Source organism: Gossypium arboreum, chromosome 2 (assembly GCF_025698485.1).
Source record: "Gossypium arboreum isolate Shixiya-1 chromosome 2, ASM2569848v2, whole genome shotgun sequence".
NCBI lineage: Eukaryota > Viridiplantae > Streptophyta > Magnoliopsida > Malvales > Malvaceae > Gossypium > Gossypium arboreum.
Window position 1 is genome coordinate 107,494,753 of NC_069071.1, and position 22,102 is coordinate 107,516,854.

Genomic DNA, 22,102 nt, shown 5'->3' on the forward strand with positions numbered 1-22,102 from the left:
TATACTCTTTGTAATTTGCTCTAAAGTGTTATTCTTATTGCAAAAGAAACATTTGTACATACATAAATTGTTGGGCTTCTTAGTATTCTTTCCATCCGCTTTAAGCGAAACTGAAGTCTTAGCCTTTTTTTTTTTTTTTTTATCTTTAGACGAGGAAGCGATCGATCGCCAAATTGGCTTTTGCATTTGATTGAACTAGGCGCCCCACCATTTAATATCAACTCATAAAATTATAACTCTTTCATGAGTTGTGTAAAGTTAAGCTCTCAGGTTCCTAAGTTATATGCAACTTTAAAGCCTGCAAAGTCTTTTAGACAAGGTTTTAACTCCATCTCGATACGGGTGTTATGGTCCAGTTTAGTCCCTTTGTCCTTCACTTCCATAAAGAATCCTAGAAGAGTAAGCATATGTTCTTTGACTGGAGTATCAAGCTTTTGCTTAAAGTTTATTAAATTGGTTATCAAAGATTCTCGAGCCAAGATAACTTCACCTTCGAACATATCCTCCAGATTGCCCATGATCTCTTTAACAATTCTATTGCTTTCTTGTTGATTTTGCAAAGTGCTACTGGCACTTGCAATAATATAACAACAAGCTATTTCATTAGAGCTTTTCCAACAAGGTCTAGCTTCATGTTGGGGCTTAGGGGGCATGCTTTATCAAACATAAACTTGTGGTTCATGTACCTGAGAATAATGTGCAAGTTTTGTTTCCATTCCTTATAATTGTTCCTTTTTAGTTAATTTGTTTTCAGTAAGAATATTGACGAGAGAAGTTAGTGTTATTTCATATTGAAATATAAATTGTCACATTAATTATCTTTAAGCAAGAATGTCATCAAATTTAGTAACATACAAGATGCATTAACATGATGCATGCTTCTTACATTTAGCCTTGAAAAGAAACTGTAAACTGTTACCATGATAATTCTCAAACCCATTGAATTATGCCAGCTTGGGGAAATCACAACTAGTAAAAACATGGATTTTATCCAATTAAATATGTGAATCTAAATTGCAAAACTCCACACAACTTAATAATAGTTTCACTTTAATAATTATTTAAACTTAAATAGAGTTTAGTGGGAAGTTATTTAATTAAAATAATCTTAAATATATAATCATTAACTCAACACCCATTATTATATATTCTTAATACGAGTCATAATGAGATAATCTTAACAAGAATCATACATGACTAGTTATCCTCTTAACGGAGGTTGTGGTCTTGTTTAGGGACTCTTTCCCAGTCAATATTTTAAAACATATGCAAAATTTTCAATTTGGTTTTAGGAATGATTAAATGCATAGATAATATCAAGTGACATTCTTCCTAATCTAAATGACATGCTTATTATATAAACATGGCATGTTTATCGATTTCATTAATCATTCAATCATACAAATATCAACAACATCTATCTAACAATTGAAAATAAAATTGACTCTGACCAACCAAAGGTTTTCATGGTTTTATTCTAAGAATAAGAAAAAGAAAACAAGTAGATTACAAAGTTTACCTGAAAGAATTCTTTGGGTCATCAACTTCTCTGAATAGTTGATCATTCCATCATTCAGCCACACAAACTCATCTAATCTTTATCAAAACTTGTTTCCATCATAAACCAAAAGTTTACAAAAAAAACAAATGGGAAAAGAACTCCCTAGGAGTCGACTTTTGGATTCCTAAAAACCTTAGAAGTGATTTTGAAAACTTTAACATATGGTTTCTACAAAATCTATTATTCTTGAATTCAATCCCAGAACAAGCCCACCTTAGAGTCTTCCAGAAAAGTCAAGGCACACCTAATTCATAGAATCAGAAATAGTTTCAAATATGGCTCAAAGAATGAAAAACTAATTTTTTACTTTCAAGAGTGGAAAGATGTTGAATTTTCATATCCCATTAATCTTGATCTTGTTTTTTTAAATTGAACTTTTCCATGATGTCTAAATCGAAAAATTTCGATTGTATGAAAAATCAAAATTTTCACTTTAATTAAAAATGAAAAACTAGATCAAATACATACCTGACTGTTGTGGGTGAGAAAAAAAAAAGAAATTAATAAAACGGGGCATAGCAGGTTAGTTTAACGGGGAGTTTTGACAACAGAAAATGGCCACATCAGCTTATTGTTATTATTTTCTTTTAAAGCATGAACAATGGATGTAAACGATTATGCATATTTTACTGAATATCAGAAATCTTCTTTTTCTGAGCTTTTCTTCTCCTCTTTAAATTTTCTCTACTTTTTTTTTCCTATTCCTATTCTCCACTCAAAATTCCAGAACGTATCAAAGGTATCAGAGCTATTACGATCCCTATCATGCTGGCGATGGCGTTTCCACAAGGTTGCAGAAAGAAGTGAGTGGTCTGCAGTAAGATATGTCCAAAATACAGGAGGAGTTGGCTCGGATAGAGGCCAAGATCGATACGAAATTTTTGGACCCCCACACAAGGGCCAAACTGCAGCTGTGGACAAGGGGAAAGGGGTATTGGGCGCACCCCCTGGGTTTCCTCCCAAGGATGTGGGGATTGGTCAGAATCTTGGGGATGGGATTAGCATTCATCTGGGTCATCAGTCGTGCGAGGTTGGAACGGTGGAAAAGGGTAGTCGGCTTGAGTGTCCTAAATTTGATGGCACCGATTTTCGAGGGTGGTGGACCAAACTTGAGCAATTCTTTGAAGCTGAAGGTACGCCAGAGTCCAATAAGGTTCGTTTGGTAATGTTGAATTTGGAGGGACGAGCTCTTGAGTGGCACCATTTTTACTCCCAACATAATGGTAGTCTTCAAATGATATCTTGGCCGGGTTATTTGAAGAGCTTGCAGGAGCGTTTTGGTTTTGGACAATTCGAGAATCCGATGAAAGTATTGGTAAATCTGAAACAAATAGGTACGGTGGAACAATATCAAGATTCTTTTGTTGGTTTGTTAAATCAATTGCATCTTCCAGAATCATATGCTCTTAGTATTTTTATTAGTAATTTGAAGACTGAAATTGGCCACTATTTGGATCTATTTGAGCCTTTTACATTGATGGAAGCTTTCCATCTCGCTAGGAAGATTGAAGTGCTCCTAGCTGGTTCAGCTAAGAAAATCTCAACACCCTTGCATAGTTCACCTAGATCGTCGTTCAACCCCTCGCTTATATCGGGTTATTCTTCACCACCCATAAGAGCTAATTCAGTTTCACAAGTAGGGAGTAGTGTTCCGGGCAACAAGTCAACTTCTCGGTCGATTTCACCAGCACTAATGGCTGAACGGAAACAGAAAGGATTATGTTTTTGGTGTGGCGCCAAGTATCAGGCGGGGCACAAATGTGTAAAATCACAGTTATATCAATTGCTGCTAGAACCTTTTTCTGACGGTAAAGCTGAAGAATTTCAAGAATGTTCATATCGTTTAGAAGAGAGTAGTCCAGAGGAGGAATCACCCAAATCAACTATAATTTCGCTACACGCTCTCACTAGCATGCAGGGCCATAACATTATGTGGGTGACGGCTAGAGCCGGTTCGAGTTGGGCTATTATTCTAGTGGATTCTGGTAGTACTCACAATTTCATTGATGTACGATTGGTTAGTAGGTTGTCATTGCCGGTAATCCAGCAATAGCAGCTGAAGGTTTCGGTGGCAGACGGGAGCTGTTTATTTACTAGAGGTTTATGTATGAAAGTACCATGGGAAGCCCAGAATTACAGATTTGTAACTGATTTTTTGGTGCTGCTTTAAAATGGTGTGATATGGTGTTAGGGGTCCAGTGGTTACTTACTTTGGAGGATATCATTTGGAATTTTAATTCTTTAACATGCAGTTTACCATCAAGGGTGAAACATGTACCATGAATGGTATTGTTCTTGGTTCAATAGCAGCAGAGAGCTCCTCCTCGGATTCAAAGTGTTTCTTAACAGTCGAGCAGACTTTGAGGCCTTATATGTTGATGTTGAGTTCCCCTAGCCAAATGACACTATCCTCTATGGCGGCAAATGAATCGGAGGAGAAACTTCAGGTGCTCTTGGAGGACTTTGCTGATGTTTTTCAAGTACCAAAAGGGTTACCCCCTCCTCGCCAGCAAGATCATCGAATCCCATTAAAGGATAAAGGGGTGGTGATTAAGATCCATCCCTATAGATATACAGCCATTCAGAAAGGAGAAATGGAGAAATTGATTCGTGAAATGCTCCAAACTAGAATCATTAGAGATAGCAATAGTTTTTTTGCTTCTCCTATTATGATGGTCAAGAAAAAAGATGGAAGCTGGAGACTCCATATTGATTATAGACAACTAAACCAGCATACTATTAAGGATAAGTTTCTCATTCCCATAATTGAAGAGCTGCTTGATGAAGTGGGAGAGGCTCGGGTGTTCTCCAAACTCGATTTGAGGTCTGGATATCATCAAATTCGGATGTAGGAGGGCGACATACACAAAACAGCGTTTAGAATACACGAGGGGCATTATGAGTTTCTCGTGATGCCCTTTGGCCTCACTAATGCCCCCTCTAGTTTTCAAGCTCTTATGAATACGGTATTTAAGCCATGGTTGCGAAAGTTTGTGCTCGTATTCTTTGACGACATTCTTGTGTATTCAAGGTCATGGTCCTAACATTTGCAGCATTTGAAGACTGTTTTTTTGGTTCTAAGAGAGCAACAGTTGTTTGCTAAAAAGAGTAAGTGTTGTTTTGGCACACCTTAGATCGAGTATTTGGGACATGTGTTACAGGCAGGTACGGTTTCGATGGATATGTCAAAGATCGACTGTATCACTTCATGGCCACTTCCTCAGTCTGTGAAGGAATTGCGAAGCTTCCTTGGACTCTCTAGATACTATAGGCGATTCATTAAAGATTATGGGGTGCTAACTAGACCTCTTACGGATCTTTTGAAGAAAAATGTGTGGGCTTGGTCTGACTGAGCGACCACAGCTTTTCAAGCATTGAAAGTGGCCTTATGTGCTGCCCCTATTCTGGCTCTACCGAATTTTGAGCTTGAGTTTGTAGTGGATACTGACGCTAGTGGAGCTGGGGTGGGAGCCGTTTTGCAACAGCAGGGAATACTGGTGGCGTATTTTAGCAAGGCTCTAGGAGTACGACATCAGGCTTTGTCCATATATGAAAAAGAGATGTTAGTAGTGTTATTGGCAGTTCGAAAATGGCATTCTTATTTGGTAGGGAGGTATTTCAAAATTCAGACGAACCATCAAAGCCTGCGATTTCTATCTGATCAGATGGCCATCACACCATTCCAACAACGATGGGTCGCTAAGATGCTAGGTTATGATTTTGAAGTTTTGTATAGAAAAGGAGTCAACAATAAGGTTGCCGATGCTCTTTCTCGACAACCTAAGTTGGAAGAAGGTTGGATTTTTCACTTGTCGACTAATTCTGTTATATCTGAACTCTTGCAACAGGTGCAGCAATCCTATGAGTTAGATGATAAGCTAAAGAAGATCATACAAGACGCTCAACAATCCAAGCTCCCCAATCACAAATATTCTTGGGACGGTCGCTTCCTACGTCGGAAGGGGAAGATTGTGGTAGGGCGACATCTGTAGTTGCGAGAGGAATTATTTTCCCATTTCCATGCCAGTGCTGTTGGTGGACATTCGGGGGTACATGCGACTAAGAAAAAGGTAGCTAGTTTGCTATATTGGAAGGGTTTAACCACTGATGTAAAATGTTGGATACGTGAGTGTTCAGTCTGCCAAAGATGCAAGGGTGAATCGGTAGCCTTTCTAGGACTCTTTCAGCCTTTTCCTATTTCGGATCGAGCTTGGGCAGTGGTAAGCTTAGACTTCATAGATGGCTTACCAAACTCTAACCGAAGAAACTCTATCCTAGTTGTGGTAGACCATTTGACCAAGTATGGTCACTTTTTAGGCTTATCTCATCTATACACAGCTAAAGAGGTGGTACAAGAATATATGAATCATGTCTACAAACTCCATGGGATGCCTGATTCTATTATATCAGACAGGGATAAAATCTTTATTAGCTAATTTTAGCAAGAGCTATTTCATAGAACTGGAACCAAACTTCTACTATCTACCGCATACCACCCTCAAACAGATGGGCAAACGAAGGTCTTGAATCGGTGTCTTCAAAATTACTTAAGGTGTATGACTGGGGAGACTCTTGGCAATTGGTTCCATTGGTTACCACTAGCAGAATGGTGGTACAATTCTTCCTTTCATTCATCTATTCAGCTGACTCCATATAAAGCCTTGTATGGACAGGCTCCTCCACCACATATACCATACTTAGCTAGAGCTTTTTCGGTGGCTATGGTCGACAGAAGTTTGCAAGCTAGAGAGGCTGCATGGAAATTATTGCATTTCCACCTTAAACGGGCTCAAACTCGCATAAAGCAGTTTGCGAACAAACATAGAACTGAGAGAAGTTTTCAGGTGGGTGATTTGGTATACTTGAAGCTACAACCGTATCGGCAGCAATCCCTCAGGAAAGTTATCATTCAAAAACTATCTCCCAAATATTATGGCCCTATTCTAGTGACCAGGAAGGTGGGGAAGTAGCTTACACTTTGCAGTTACCTCCAGGTTCTCGGATTCATCCAAATTTTCATGTGTCTCAGCTAAAGAAACATATTGGGTCAAATCCATCTCAAGTTCATTTACCTTTGGTGGATGCTCATGGTGCATTACAGAAGGAGCCGGTTAGAATTGTGGATAGGAGGGTAGTTAAAAGGGGAAACCAAGCTGTTACCGAAGTTCTTGTTGAATGGGTTGATTCTTTTCCTGAGGATACAACATGGGAAGTTCTATCATTGCTGCAGACCAAATACCCTCATTTCCATCCTTGAGGACAAGGATTTCTTTTGGGAAGCTAGTACTGTTGTGGGTGAGAAAAAAAAGAAATTAATAAAACGGGCCGTAGCAGGTTAGTTAAACGGGGAGTTTTGACAACAGAAAATGGCCACGTCAGCTTATTGTTATTATTTTCTTTTAAAGCATGAACGATGGATGTAAACGGTTATGCATATTTTACTAAATATCAGAAATCTTCTTTCTCTGAGCTTCTCTTCTCCTCTTCAAATTTTCTCTATTTTCTTTCCTATTCCTATTCTCCACTCAAAATTCCAGAATGTATCACTGACTAAAACTCGATGTTCCTTAGAGAGGGTGTCAACTTTCAATATTCTCTAATTACAATAAATTAAAAACCTACATGGAGAAAATAATCCACAAACTAATTACATATATAAAAATAACATAAATACAACCATTCTAATTCTAGGAACCACAACCTTTGTAAAATTATATAATAATAGTTTTATAATCTACGCATCCATTTACACACAATCTATACATGCAATAGATTAAGAATGCCACTTTCTATTAATTTAATCACAAAAGAGAAAAAGAGATCAATTAAATCATCAATTTATACTGACAGACATAAAATGACCTAGACTCTGACGTCAATTTTGGAAATGACAATGTTTTAGTTGACACAACGAAATATTAAAATTTTTCATAAAACGGTATATTTATATTGATATCTATAGTAATAAATCAAATAAAGTACATGTGTTTTCAAGCTTAGGGAGATGCTCAAAAGCTTTTAGGAATGTGTTGGACTTGTCGAATGATTCAATTGGAGTTCAATTGATTCAATTGGAGTTCAATTCCTTCAAGCTTTCAACCAAATAATCTTTTCCGCTATTCTTAAACTCTCCGATACTTAGAGCGTGGGATTTAATGCAAAGAGCCAAACAAAAGATGAAAACTGAGACTACACAAAGGGGTAAGTTAACTTCTTTTAAAGTGTGGGTCTAAAATCAAAATTTATTTTCTAAATTTGAATTATAATTGCCAATGAAATTACAATTATAATCTCACAACTTTAAACAAGATAAACTAGAAAAATATAATCTTCTTGAATTTAGGGAAAAACAACTCAAATAAAATTTTACTAAATTTTGACAGAGTTCTCCCTTAGCATGCATATATGTAATTCAACACCTCCTAGTCTCTATTTATATAGGAAAAATCACAAGATTTATATTTGAGCAAAGTAAGCATAAAAATAATTATTTAATAGAAAATCGAGTCTTCTTAGGACTCCCAAACGAGTAAAAAGTCAATGGCACCAATGAATAGAACTCCTTGTGTGCCAAGGAACTCATGCCCAAAATGGGCATCGTAGACCAACTTGTATTAGATTTAATTATATGTGCTATCTAATCTCAATTTATATATAAAAAAAAAAACAAGTTCATATAGTTATCTAACCCAATTATTTAAATTTTCTATTCATAAATAATTATTTTTAGTATTAATTAATCAATTAAGTCAATTAAATAATTTACACAACATAATTCTAATTCCATTAAAATAACATCGACTTTACAATAAATGAATCTATGCATAAATTAATTTAATTACCCAATCAAAATATAATTACAATGACTAATTAATTTAATTTTCACTTTGAACACAATATTTATTTAATTTCATACAATTAAATAATACTCCCAAAGAAATTAAATTAATTTCTAAATTATCTCTTGTTTTCTCAAAAAATATATTTACTGCAGATAATAATTCATACAATCTATTTTTTTTTATTGTTTTCTTTCATTCATTCGAACAAATCTTATTATATAGGAAATAAGGTCATGACCTTCCTTTAAATTTCCATATTTTACCCTTAGATGGTCATTATGAACAATCTCAAATTCATTGGGACATCGTGACCTCCTTAAATAATGGTTGACATCTCCTTCAAATATTTGTCTTCTATTCATTCGAACAGTTCTTATTATACATGAATGGTCATGACTTTCCTTTAAATTTTTATATTTTACGCCTAATTAGTAATTATGAACAATCTCAAATCCATTAAGACATCATCAACTTCTTAAACAATGGTTAAGATCTCCTTCAAATGTTGACAAATCTCACCTCAATTTAGTTGCAAAAGTTGCGACTTTCCAAGGTTTGTGTAGCGACCTTGATTTGGATTCTTGCAATTTCCATGCCATGTTACATAAACTTACTTCATTAAAATCACAATTTTGTTGCTTTAAGTCGCGACCTTCCCTTAAATTTCCATATTTTGCCCTTGAATGTCCCTTATTAACTGTCCCACCACGTGACCTCCTTAAACAATTATCGGAACCTCCTCTAAATGTTGGAAAATTCCACCTCAACTCCGCTTCAAAAGACATGATCTTCCAAGGTTTGTGTCCATCGCAACCTTCATCTGGATTCTTGCAATCTCCATATCAAGTTAGTAGCAACAAGGCAGGTATCCCGCTCCTATTGGGATTTGTGAGGTGACTCCAGTGGATGCACACCTTATGTCCTGTAGGGAATTCATTCTCTATTCACTTTGGATAACTCATTCATCTTTTCCAATGTCGAACTCAACAGAAGAGAAAGCTTTGATTCACGATTTAGTCCAAGTATATACATTTTTTGTACTTAAATTTTTTATCTCAATTTCATATCTAAATTATCAATTTTTTCTATTTTGGTCTATTTTATAACTACTGTTAAAAAAATTTGTTAAGCCACTCTGACGAATAGAAAAGTGTAATGTAGTTTGTTTTGGCCAATTAAAAATGCCACATGGTAATTAGATTTATTTAAATTAAAATATTAAATTTAAATTAAAAATAAAAAATATTAAATATTTAAATATTAAGAAATACTATTGACTTTGATTGACCGTTGACCAACTATTGATCGATGTTGACTAATTGTTGATCAATGTTGATCGACATTGACTTCCCATGTGATGTTTATTAGAATACGTCACATATCCTTTTTATTTTTTAATATTATATATATAATACTAATTAAAATGTAAAAAAAATCATATATAATATGTAAAAGTTATTTTTAAAAAATTTTAAAATATATAATTATAAATTTTAAAATTCAAAATAATATATAAAATTGAAAATTGTTATAAAAATTTTAAAAGTATTTAGGTTTCAAGTAATTGCAAAAAAACCTTGAAATTTAAATACTTTTTAGAATTTTATAAAAATTAATTTAAATAATTTTTAGAATTTTATAAAAATTCTTTTAAAACTTTTTAAAATATCTTTTACAGTTTTTATAATTTTTATATTTTTTACATTTTTAAAAATAAATTATTTTTAAAAATCATTTTTGAAAGTCATTTTCAATAAAATAAATAGACCCTCCATCTTGAATTTGATCCGATTTAGTTTAGCAATCCATTTTTATATATTCATTAAATATTTTAAAAAATAAATTTACATAATTAAATTTAAATAAAACTATTTTTAATTATTTAATTTAAATTCAAGATCCAAAATAATAATTAAAAAAGTATTTTATTCAAAGCCCAATCCAAGAGGCCGCCATACCTATCGATAGGTCCATGTGGTACTCAAACGAACATAAAATAACTAAAAAAAAAAATCCGAGTGGATAAATTCTATTTGATATTAAAAAGGTAAAACTACCACAAAACCTCAAATATTATATCTTAAATTGCATTTTAGCCATTATATCAATAAGTGAGCAAACAGCCTTTCCGTGTTTTTTATATACAGTATAATAATAAATTTAGTCCTCAACCTTTACACCTTTATTCAATTTGACCCTTTCTTTTTACTAAAAGTAAATTAGAAATTTTTAAACTCATAAGGCTAAAGAGTCAAAAAACCTTAGTAACAAATTAAAAAAATAAATGAGTCCTTTTAAAAATTATTAAAAGAATCTTAAAATTAAAAACTGTAAAATTTTTATTAAAAATAACATTGAATTTTGAAAGAAAATGGGGATTAGATTTAAAAATCTTATAAGCATCAGACAAAAGCATTGAAACATAAAGTGTTATGAGGTTGGGTAATTTCTCCAACATTTGCATGTAACTGAATAAACCAAAATGAATTACCTGCAAATTTGATAACCTAATTGGTTTTGGTTTATGAGTTTTGAGAATCAATCACATGTCTTTCACCGGTTTTGGGTGACAATTACTAAAGATTCGTTTCCATTTATTGACTTTGGTTTTTAATGATTTTTTTTCTTCTTTGAAATCTAATCTCAATCTTTTCTTTAAAAAATCAATTTTAATGATCGGTATTGTTATTTTTAATAAAAAATTATAATTTTAGTTTTTTATATTTTTATAATTTTATTTTTAAAGAATATTTTTAAATGTTTAAAAGGACTTAATTGATATCTTTTAATTTGTTACTAAGGCCTTTTAAATGTTTAATTTGTTTATAATTTTTTGGTCTAAGGCCTTTATAGTATTTTCTTCTAATAGGGTCAAATTGAATAAAAACGTAAAGGTTAAGGACTAAATTTATTATTATCTATTATATATAAAATGCTAAAATAAACATTTAATGGCACATTTTAATGAAGGAGTTGTATTGCTCACTCATCTAATATACAATGACCAATTTACTTAATTTTTCGGTAAAAAAGTAAAATACAATCTAAAGTATAGTAAAGAGATTTTGTCATACTTTTACTGATATTAAAATGACTACAAAAAATAAAATATAATAAAAGAAGGTCCAAATAGACCACAGTGGGTTTGAGCCACCGTCCAAGCTCATTCAAAAAATGAAAAGGTTTGAATAAAAATATAAGGCCCAAAAAATGGGCTTGAATAAAATTTAAAATCCGTTTTTTATATGGGTTGCACCTTGTGCAAGATATTTTGGCCTAAGTTTAGCTTGATCCAACCCAAATATATTATGTTATAAAAATATTATATTAATTATATGTTAAATAATAATTGTATATATTTATATTTATATTAAATTACTAACCAAATAACAATTAAACCCAAAACCTAAAAAACATTTACCCAATTAAATAACCCAACCCAAAATATAAACTTTAAAAATTATACTTAATACAAAAATTATTTATTATATTTATTTATGTTTTTTAATATAATAAACCCTTTAGTATATTTATAGTAGTGTTTTTAACATAAATAATTTTTAATGTGCTAGAAAAATTTTATTTCAATGTTCTTTAATGCAGTTAGTGTATTATATTTTTTTCAAAATATAAATAAAATTAATCTAGAAAAATTTAAATATGAAGCCTAAACTTAAAAACTTATCCAAATATCTCGTGTAGGCTCGATCTAGCCCGACCCAATCCTCACTATAAACACTTTTAAATCCAAGTAATTACTTATTTGTCTAAAAGTAAAATAAATTTTAAAAATTCAACAACTCTCTTTGAATCTAAAACCTCGAAATTCATTTCTAAATTCATAAAATTCTCAAAACCCATTTCTTTTCTTTGGTCTTCATACTCAACCAGTTTATAATTAATTCACAATAAATTTTCGACATTATTTTTCAAATATTATTTATTAGAGTGAGAATGATATAAAATTTGAGTTTCTCTAATACTTGTCCAGTTCAAAAACTTGAGGGTAAAAGTATATGTTACTAAAAATTAGATTATATTTTGTTTTTCTATTTAAAAATAAGTAAAAAGTTTTTACAGATTAAATTAAAGAGTAAATTTTAGTCATTTTATTAAAAAATTCATTCATTTATATAAGTAAAACTTATATATATACCTCATACAGACGTATAGAGACCAATTTTTAATAGTTAACTCTTTGATCTAACATATAAAAATTAATTTATTCATTTTTTAAATAAAAGAATAAAATGTAATCTGACTGTTAGTATAAGAACCTCCACGATACTTTTTACCAAATTTTGGTAGATCAAAAGCAACTACTTACTTGATATTCCCTATTGCTTTTCCCCTTTATTATTTTTATGCTACTGCACCCGGTGCTTACAACTAAGAATATCTTTGATCTAATCTACAATCACTTATTCTTGTCTTTTTGAGACGTTGATTTTTGGTGAAGATTGCAATTCCTTTCCTTCCTTACGAATTAATTCTTGTCTGTTAACAGCTTTGGTCTTACAAACACAGCCATTGAGAAAGCTTAATATCCCTTTGGTATTGAATTGAATTTTTAATCATATATTGCAACACTTTTCTCATTATCAAATACGATACGACTTAATTTAATTGTCTAAATATGTTTTAATTACCATAATATATCTTTTAGCACAGCAATAAAAATTTTGGTTATCAGAACTATTATGTAATGATAATATACTAAGTGGAAGAAATTTGTTTCACTGATGTAAATTTATATGTTAATTTTTTTACGTAACATTGTTATAATGATTGCAAAATATTATCTTGCAATGACATTACAATGTCGCGATGAGAAAAGACCAATAATATCACGGCGAGACAAGGAATTTCGTCATCTTGATGAGGCTAAAACAATAAGTGACGTCGCGACATTGAGTGGCCTGACATCATGATGTGACAAATTATTTGGCGATGTCTCGACGTCAGTCCTGAAATTTGAATTTGTTACATTTTGGTCTTAATTCAATCTCGGACTAGTATTAGAGCTTTCGTATGCTCGTATAAAATCCGGGAATGTTTACTTATCATATTGTTTGTTTATAATGTTTGCATTTGGATGTTAAATGGTTTGAATTAACTTTATTTTGATCGTAGTTGTTTTGGTAACGAATATAACACCTTGTAACTTGGACCCAACGATCAGGTCAGGTATAGGGTATTACATTGCATATATGTTTTATGAAAAAAAAATCAATCCCTTAACTAAATGTACTTATCTATTTTTAACAAGAAAAAAAAGAGATCGATGCTTGAATAATCATTTTAATTAACACTTATTATCAGTGTTGTTTTATTGAAAAAAAAAATCAATCTCTTTAATAGAAGCAACAATCCTTTAATTAAATTTACCAAACGACCTGTGTCATTCTTATCAAATGCTTTATTCATATATTGAACACTGATGAAGAAAACACCCAGAGTTCTTGATGAACACTGCCAATATTTCAATATTATTCAATGAATGAATATCTGAGTACACTTCTCATACTAAATTTTCATTGCAATTACCTTTTAATAATCTTTCCAATATATTAAATTGGAAATGATATCTCAAAAATGTTATGATTTGTCCATAAACTATTTTTTAGCTCACCAAATTGTTGCTCTTTGGTACCATATAAGTTTCATCCTCTTTGGTTCTTACTGATCACATTTCCTCTGATTTCTCTTGTTCTTTTTTAATATTGTTTGACCGGGAGGGACTGAAAAACCTTGGGGACTTGGCTTTTATTTGTCAAAGAAATTTTAGGTGTCGGCCACATTCGCAAACTGAATGAAAGTTCAGCTGCAATTGGCATAATTCAGCAATGTTTAGATGACACCAAGTGTCCTTAAATGAATCAAAGGGTTTTTATGGAAGTGTTTAAATTAATTGTTAGATTGTATTTTATTTATTTTACTCAAGAAAATAAATAAATTAGTTTATGTATGTTAAATCAAATAGTAAATCGATCTTTTATTAAAAAATTCATCTATTTCTAATATTAAAATTATTTCTCGTATGCCAACATGATATACATGTAGTATGTCACATATGACTGTTTAATTATTCCATCAACCACACCAAAAAATATCAATATATTCTTTGTACTAATATTTATAAAGTAATTTATTCATTCTTTAAATAAATAAAAGATAAAATATAATTTAACTCTTTATACAAGAAACTCTAAAAAATTTCTACCAAATTTGTGCTTTAAAAAATGCAGTTAAATTTAATATATAATTATTGGTTGATGTAAGTAAGTATTTCATCGTAATGTTATCACCCAATACGCTCAAAAGTCCTCCAATTTCCATCGCTTAATGTGCAATAGAAAAATCTTTCATCCAATTGTCTCTCTCTCCGTACGTAAAAGGTCATGATAATGAGGCTAAGATCCAAATACATGGAACTGACAAGCGCAGAATTTCACCTGCTAAATCATTATTCCAGTATACAAGTCAAAGCATCAACTAACCAAGTTGCTCTCTCTCTGGGTGCTTCACAGAATGAATTTCAGCTTTGGGAATTTTCATATCAATCGTGTCAAAAGTACCAGGATTCTATAACCTCAAAATGTTGAAAAAATAAAAACGAAAAAACCATACATCATGCATGTACTTTAAGTTAAAATCATAGATCCTAAGGTCCTCGAATCATGATCAAATGTTTGGGGTTTATCCTTATCACTTCCCTCACTGTGCTTTTATCATATTAATCAGCTTCAGTCATGGCTTGTCTCCGGGGAGGGTCCCCCACTGCCTTAATAACACGCGTGCGCCCGCAGATAAGGTCACATTTTTGTCATTCTCCATTTTCATCTTCAACCCCGGCCACTATTATCAGATGGTATCCTCAATAATAAATCCAAACTCTTTTTCTTATACCAAATTACCAAGTCTTATGGCTTTTTATTATTTCTTTTTTCTAAAGTATCCCATAAATTTTGGGGTCCTCAATATTTAACATGGTGCCACTACTTACTAGTCGGTGGGGTTTTGAGTGTTTTGGGCATATGCACCATTAACAGATCATATCAATCAACTCAAATTGTAAAAGATAAACAACACACTATATATCTTAAAGCATGAATTCCCATCTCTCTGAAATTACAAACTACAAAAGCTCTACTCCATCAATTATTGATTCTCATGCTCTTCTTTTGGATCCTATTCTTTTCTCAACTTCTTTTCAATCTATTCATAGCCTTGACCCCTATAGCTCAACTACTATGGACAAGTTTGAGGTCCTATCATCAACCTCCTAAAATCATAGGTAATTTTAAAGATGGCAAGGTACAGTTTTTTTTTACCTCCATCACTTTATTTCACTGAAAATAATTTTGTATAAAAACATTTTTCATATTCTTATAAAATTTCTTGAAATCATTTTTAAATTTGCTCCTAATGAAACAGACACAATATAAATATATTTATTATAAAATATTATATTTATATTTTCTTTTGAAAATCAAAATTTATTTTATAATAAGATAATATTCTATAATAATTAACATCATATATAAAGTTAATAATATACAATGTCTAATTAAAACTTAATTTAAATTGCATATACAAGAGTTGATAGTGACACATTTGAGTTGGAAGTGATAAATGAAGCTAAACATGGGTTAAATGAACATTCATATTTATATAATTAAAATATTCATATTTTATGTTATATGTTTGCTTTGATGTATCAAGCTTTTGATATAACAACATTTAAGATAAATTTTATTTATATTTCCTAAGCCATTTAGTGAAAATAATTATTGAGAATTTTGTTAAACATTTTCAATGCATTTCAAATACTTGTAAAAAACTCAAAACATATTTTAAATATATTTTAATTTAATTTATCTAACTGTTTTTGAGTCAATCTAAAATGCTTTCAAGTGTTTTAAACTCATTTTATACAAGTTTGGGAAGTTGTATCAATACTTGGAGAAAGTTCTACTAATAGAAGCAAGTCAAATAGCACCCCAAGCATTCCTCCAGACTTCTATTGATACAAGTCACTTCTACCCATGCAAGTACATTTCTACCTATATAAGCCCACTTCTACCCCTACATTTTGTGAGTTGTATTAACACAAGCCTGTCTGCAATGTTTCCAACGGCTAGAAACTATCCCCAATAGCAATAAACGATCACAAAATTTCCCCTTGTCATATATACGCATCAAGAACACTTCAAGATGCAAGGGATGAGCATCAAGCTCAACATATACATATACATTTAAATTATGTAATATCACTAAATACATATCAATTTCATAATCAACTCAACATCCACTAATTTCTATTCAACTAAACCATTGTACCTCAATATGGTACCCAAATTATACCAATTCAATTTGTACAAATCTAACCTATATTATATAACATTCAACCATTTACAATTCATTCAATTCCATAGTATTTTCTTCATACCATTAATCAATTGCTACTTAGTCAATATCTATTTCACATATAGATATTCCATAGCTTACATTACCATATTAAAGACTACAAGTATAACTTGTACAAATATTGTCTCACAACATAACCATTCGATACTACATATTTGTCTATGTCTATTATATATTTAATAATTTTCAATTTAATCCTTTTGATGCCAAAAACATTATATAATAGCAATTAAACTATAAAGCAAAACAATATAATACAAATATATTATCAATTAATAAAGAAAGTCCCATATGAACTTATCTGGAAAATAACAAGCAATTAAGGTGTTAGGGACTAATATGCAATTTTTTCTTTTTCTCGATTATCTTTCGATCAGCTCAAAGCTCAATCTTTTAACAATTTATTTATATTTATCAATTTCAAACATCTTAGAACAGACTATTGTAATCATATATTAATTCAATTTAATTTTTAGATTCTCCTAAAATTTTGCATTTTATTCAATTTAGTCCCTAAAACTTAAACAACCATAACTTACAAATATGAGCTTCGATTTTTAATCTAATTTCAATTACATCATTATAAGCCCTCTATTATCTATAATTTTATAAATTAAACATCAGTTTCAAATTTTTCACACTTTAGTCCCTATATTCAAAAACTAACAATTAAATTTTACAAACTAGTTCTTTTTATTTCTAAGCTTAAAAGCTAACATTTTAACACCAAAACTTCAAGAATTCATCAATGACAACATTTTTAAACTTTAATAGTTTTGAAAAATAATATACGGGTTAGCTAAATCGAGTTACAACAATCTCAAAAACATAAAAATTATGAGAAACAGGCTCCGAAATCCTTACAATGCACTTGGCCAAACCTTAGAAGCTTAGAACAATGGCTTCTTATGTTCTTTGTTTTTGGTTTCAGTGGAAGAAGCAAAAATGATGAACCACCTCTTTCTTTCTTTTTTTCCCTTTCATTTGTTTTATTATTTTATTTACTTTAGTTTAATTAAAATTTTATTATAAAATATAAAAAATTCACACCTACTATTGACTATCAAAACAAATTTGGTTTAATTGTCTTTTTAGGCCTTTGTTTAATTACTAAATAAGTCTTTTAACAAATAACAATCTATACGATTAACTTTTACTATTTTTTACAATTTGGTCATTGTACCTTAATTAACTATCCGACTGACAAAATTAAGGGACCAAAATTTAAAATTAAACTTTATACTAACCTTGTAAATATTAAATAATAATATTTATAGTCTTGAACATTGAAAATGGGGTTCCACAACCAGATTTTTTAATACCACTGACTTTAGGATCATTACACTTGTACCTTAATTAACTATCAATTAAGCAAAAATTACTAGACCAAATTTAATATATTTTTATACTAGCCTTGTAAATATTAATATTTAATATTGACGGAAACGGTTTACAGAAATGACATTTCGGAATCGTAATTTTCGACACCACTAAAAATCGGGTCGTTACAGTATAGGCTTTAGGTATACTTGTATAGGACTTTTGACATGTTCATATTACATTTTCTGTATTTCTGCAATTTTGTCTCAAGACATGTTCTTAAAGTCAAGAGACATCTGTCTAAAAAATGATCATTTGGTAATTTTGTTGTTGAAGTCTCGAGAGTTGAGGGAAATGTCTCGAGACATCTGGCCTTAAGCAGTTTCTGAGTGCATTTTTAGATTCCTAGGAGCATATAAGGTTGTATGATACTTATGTATATGCTTAGGGAGAATATCTTAGTTTGAATTTTTCAATAAAAATAAAATTACTTTGTACCTGATTGATCTTTATTGAAAATCATTAGACTTTTCAAGAAAATATAATGCTTAATATATATATATATATATATATATATATATATATATCTTGATTTCTTGAAATTAAGGTCAGAAGATCTTTTGAATAACTTTGCTTTATCTACTAAACTTTGTTGAAAATGTTCAAGATGATAAAAAAATGCTTTTATCTTGTTTTGAACCTTTGATGGCCATTTTACAAAATATAAAGTTCTTAAACTCTTCATTTAAGTTATGATTACCCCATTGCCTTAAGTTATGTATAAGGTACTTGAACATGCTTTAGGAACATGCTTAAGCTTAGAATTAACCTTTAAAACTAGTTTTAGAACTAGACTTAGGAATAGATTAAACTTAGGGCTTAGGATTTAGGACTCCTCATTGGTATCTAACTATTACTTGATATATCCTGGGATACATTTGCAATGACATATTTTGTGCTTTAAATTAAAAATATGGTTTGTACTAATGTAATAATCACCTCCCTCACATCACACTCACATTGTTCTCCATCGTTTGCTCACTTTGCTTTATTATTGATTAGATGCCATTGTCATCCTTCATGCTTTATAGAATTGTCATTTAAGCATGATGATATTATGTGATGATTAGTATAGTTGTTGAATGAACTAAACCTTATTTGCTCATATAGTTTTTCTCATTCAATGAAGTCTACCTTGTATGAATTTCTTCTTATGCTCTTCATAATTAGTATCATTGTAGCTTTGATGAGCTTTTGATATCCATTTTTGACATCATGGTACTTTGAATGCCTTATTTCATTCATTAATAATTGGTATCTAGAAAGGAGGATAAAATCATTAGGATATGCATCTAGTAAGGGGAAGTCTTAGAAATAAAAATTGCATGAGAACTTATTGAATTATCCTAGAAATGCATTTCTTTTATTCTTGTTTCATGCCTTGTTCACCTTTCTTGTTAACAATTAGTATTTTTGTAATAGCACTTTTTCAGTAAAATCAGAACAGTGGTTTCGGGACAAATCCGAAGTCAAAAAATTTATTTTTATTACTATTTTATGTTCTACTGTATGATAGAAATACAATATAAAAATTTCATTAAGAAATTTTTCCGTTTACATACCTAATTTGCTGAAAAGGACTAAATTGCATTAAGTGCAAAAGTTGAGTTCTAATAGCTAAAGATATTAAATAGCTATAGAATTTTAAATTGGAGGTCCTTATATAGTAAATAGACCATTAAAATGCTTAGTGTTTAAGCATGAATAGCCATCATTGGAAATTTCATGAAACATTAAGGTTAATTTTGGAAATTATCAATTAAAGTGATATTAAATAAAATTAAAAAATCTATTATCATCATCTACCACCAAATAAAAAAATAGAGAAAACCTAGCCATGGAAGCTTGAGATATTAGCAAGCTCACTTTGCTTAATTAGGTTTGTATTCTTGTCCCGTTTTTGATGATTTCTATGTTTCCGATATCGTAGTAGCTTAATCTAGCTAGCTCGGGGATTAATTTGCAAAATTGATAAAGTATTAGGGTTTTTCCATTGATGAGTATGCTTGAATTTTGAAGCTTTATGATAAAAAAAAAATGAAAGGTTGTTGTTAGATAAACAACTTTTGTAAAGAGAATTTTGATGAAATTATCAATTAGGGTTAAATTGAAAAAGATGATAAATTTATGGTAAAATTGTGAAATTGCAAAGTATGTGGGCTGCTATTAATATGTATAAAAATTGACTAGGCTTGAGTAAGGATTAAATTGCGTGACAGTCATTTTCTGAGCCTAGAGACTAAATTGTAATAAATTAAAAGTATAAGGGCAAAATAGTAATTTTTCCAAAAATGTGTGTTGGACTAAATTGAATATGAATTATATTGAAATTGAGTTAAATTCATTCGTATAGTTCCGGTTAGACCTAGTACGGAGTTAGATCGAGGCAAAGGAAAAATATCGGATTAGTCGCCTTCGTATCTATATAAACTCGTTGAGGTAAGTTCGTGTAATTAAATTGTACATTAATATGTGTTAAATTGAATTATTGTTTGTGAATTGTACAATTTCCATGAATAAATACCAGTTGTATATTCGACAATTACCGAGTCTCGTGTGAACCTTATGAAATTCGTAGGATACAAATGACATGTCATTAGGGTTACCAATTTGGTTGGGGTCCTCCATGTGTTGCAGACACACCATAGCTCGTATGAGCTTCCCGCTATACAGCTCGCATGAGCTTCCCGTTATTCAGCTCGCATGAGCTTCCCGTAATTTAGCTTGGAGGAGCTTCCCGTTTACAGTTCGTATGAACATACATGAATATGAATTGACGAATTATAGTTCAGTACACCTTATGTGTACTACCCATGTATCCAACGATATTCTAAATGGTTCAACGGACACATTTTTGGTATGAAATCATATGAGTTTGATATGAACTATTACCGGTAAATACATGAAATATGATTATTTGATGAATTCAACCATGTGTGTTGGATTTTTGTGTGATTTTCATGGCTAATATATTGCTGATCATGTGTTTAGGCTTTTGGCCAAATTAATTGAGATATGCTATGTTTACTTACCTATTTTGTGGAAATATGGTAAGTTAAATTTTGTATTATATGAAGTTCCTAAGCTTAAACGCTTACTCTGTGTTATTTTTCATGTTTTATAGTAATTCGGTAGCTTATTTGGGTTGAAAGCTGGTCGGAGCTATTTCACACTATCCATCGGCTCTTTTGGTACTTTCAATAAATTAATTTCGGTTATAATGGCATGGATAGGATATTTTGGCCAATGTTGGTATATAAATGTTTTGTTGAGACAAGCCATTTGAATGGCTTGTGTTTGATGTATTTTGATGTGTTTATATATGTGGTCTTAACATATTTAATGTGTGTTTGATATGGTTGAATGATGGAAAAATTATAGGTATATTGATGATTGGTTTGAAATGGTATATTTGGCATAATTATGCATATATGCATTTGGTTATCTAGGTAAATATGGATATTTGGTTGACATGTTATTAATTTGTCATTTGAGGTGCCTAAGGGCATATTGGTTGTATATTGTGATAATACATGTTTAAGACTTGATTTTAGCTTGATTTGAATGTCTTGTTATGGTTCGTTGATATGCAAATTTTTGTGTTTAGGTTGGTACCAAATTGGGTGAGAAATGTAGCTTAGAAATGACCTATTTTTGTCCACACGGGCAGAGACACGGGTGTGTGTCTCAGCCGTGTGTCACTCGGCTAGGTGACACGGCCGTGTGTCCCCTGTATCTTTAAAATTGCGCAAGTCAGTATGCTCAACACGGCTTAGCACACGGGCGTATGACTTTGTAACGACCCAAATTTTACCGTTACCGAAAAAGTGTATTTTCGGGTCTCCATTTCTGAAAAACAGATTCGTAAATATTTATTAAAAATATTTAC

At 31.1% G+C, this 22,102-nt stretch overlaps 1 protein-coding gene across 1 annotated transcript; it reads right to left on the bottom strand.

Annotated features, from left to right (window-relative positions):
- Positions 1-266: 266 nt before the first annotated feature.
- LOC108478293 (uncharacterized) lies at positions 267-653 on the bottom strand. The gene has a single exon (XM_017780740.1). The coding sequence runs from the start codon at positions 651-653 to the stop codon at positions 267-269; it is 387 nt and encodes a 128-aa protein (XP_017636229.1).
- Between the last annotated feature and the right edge of the window lie 21,449 nt (positions 654-22,102).

Coding starts and splice junctions, on each gene's coding strand:
- LOC108478293 (XM_017780740.1), bottom strand. CDS start 653: ATGCCCCCTAAGCCCCAACATGAAGCTAGACCTTGTTGGAAAAGCTCT.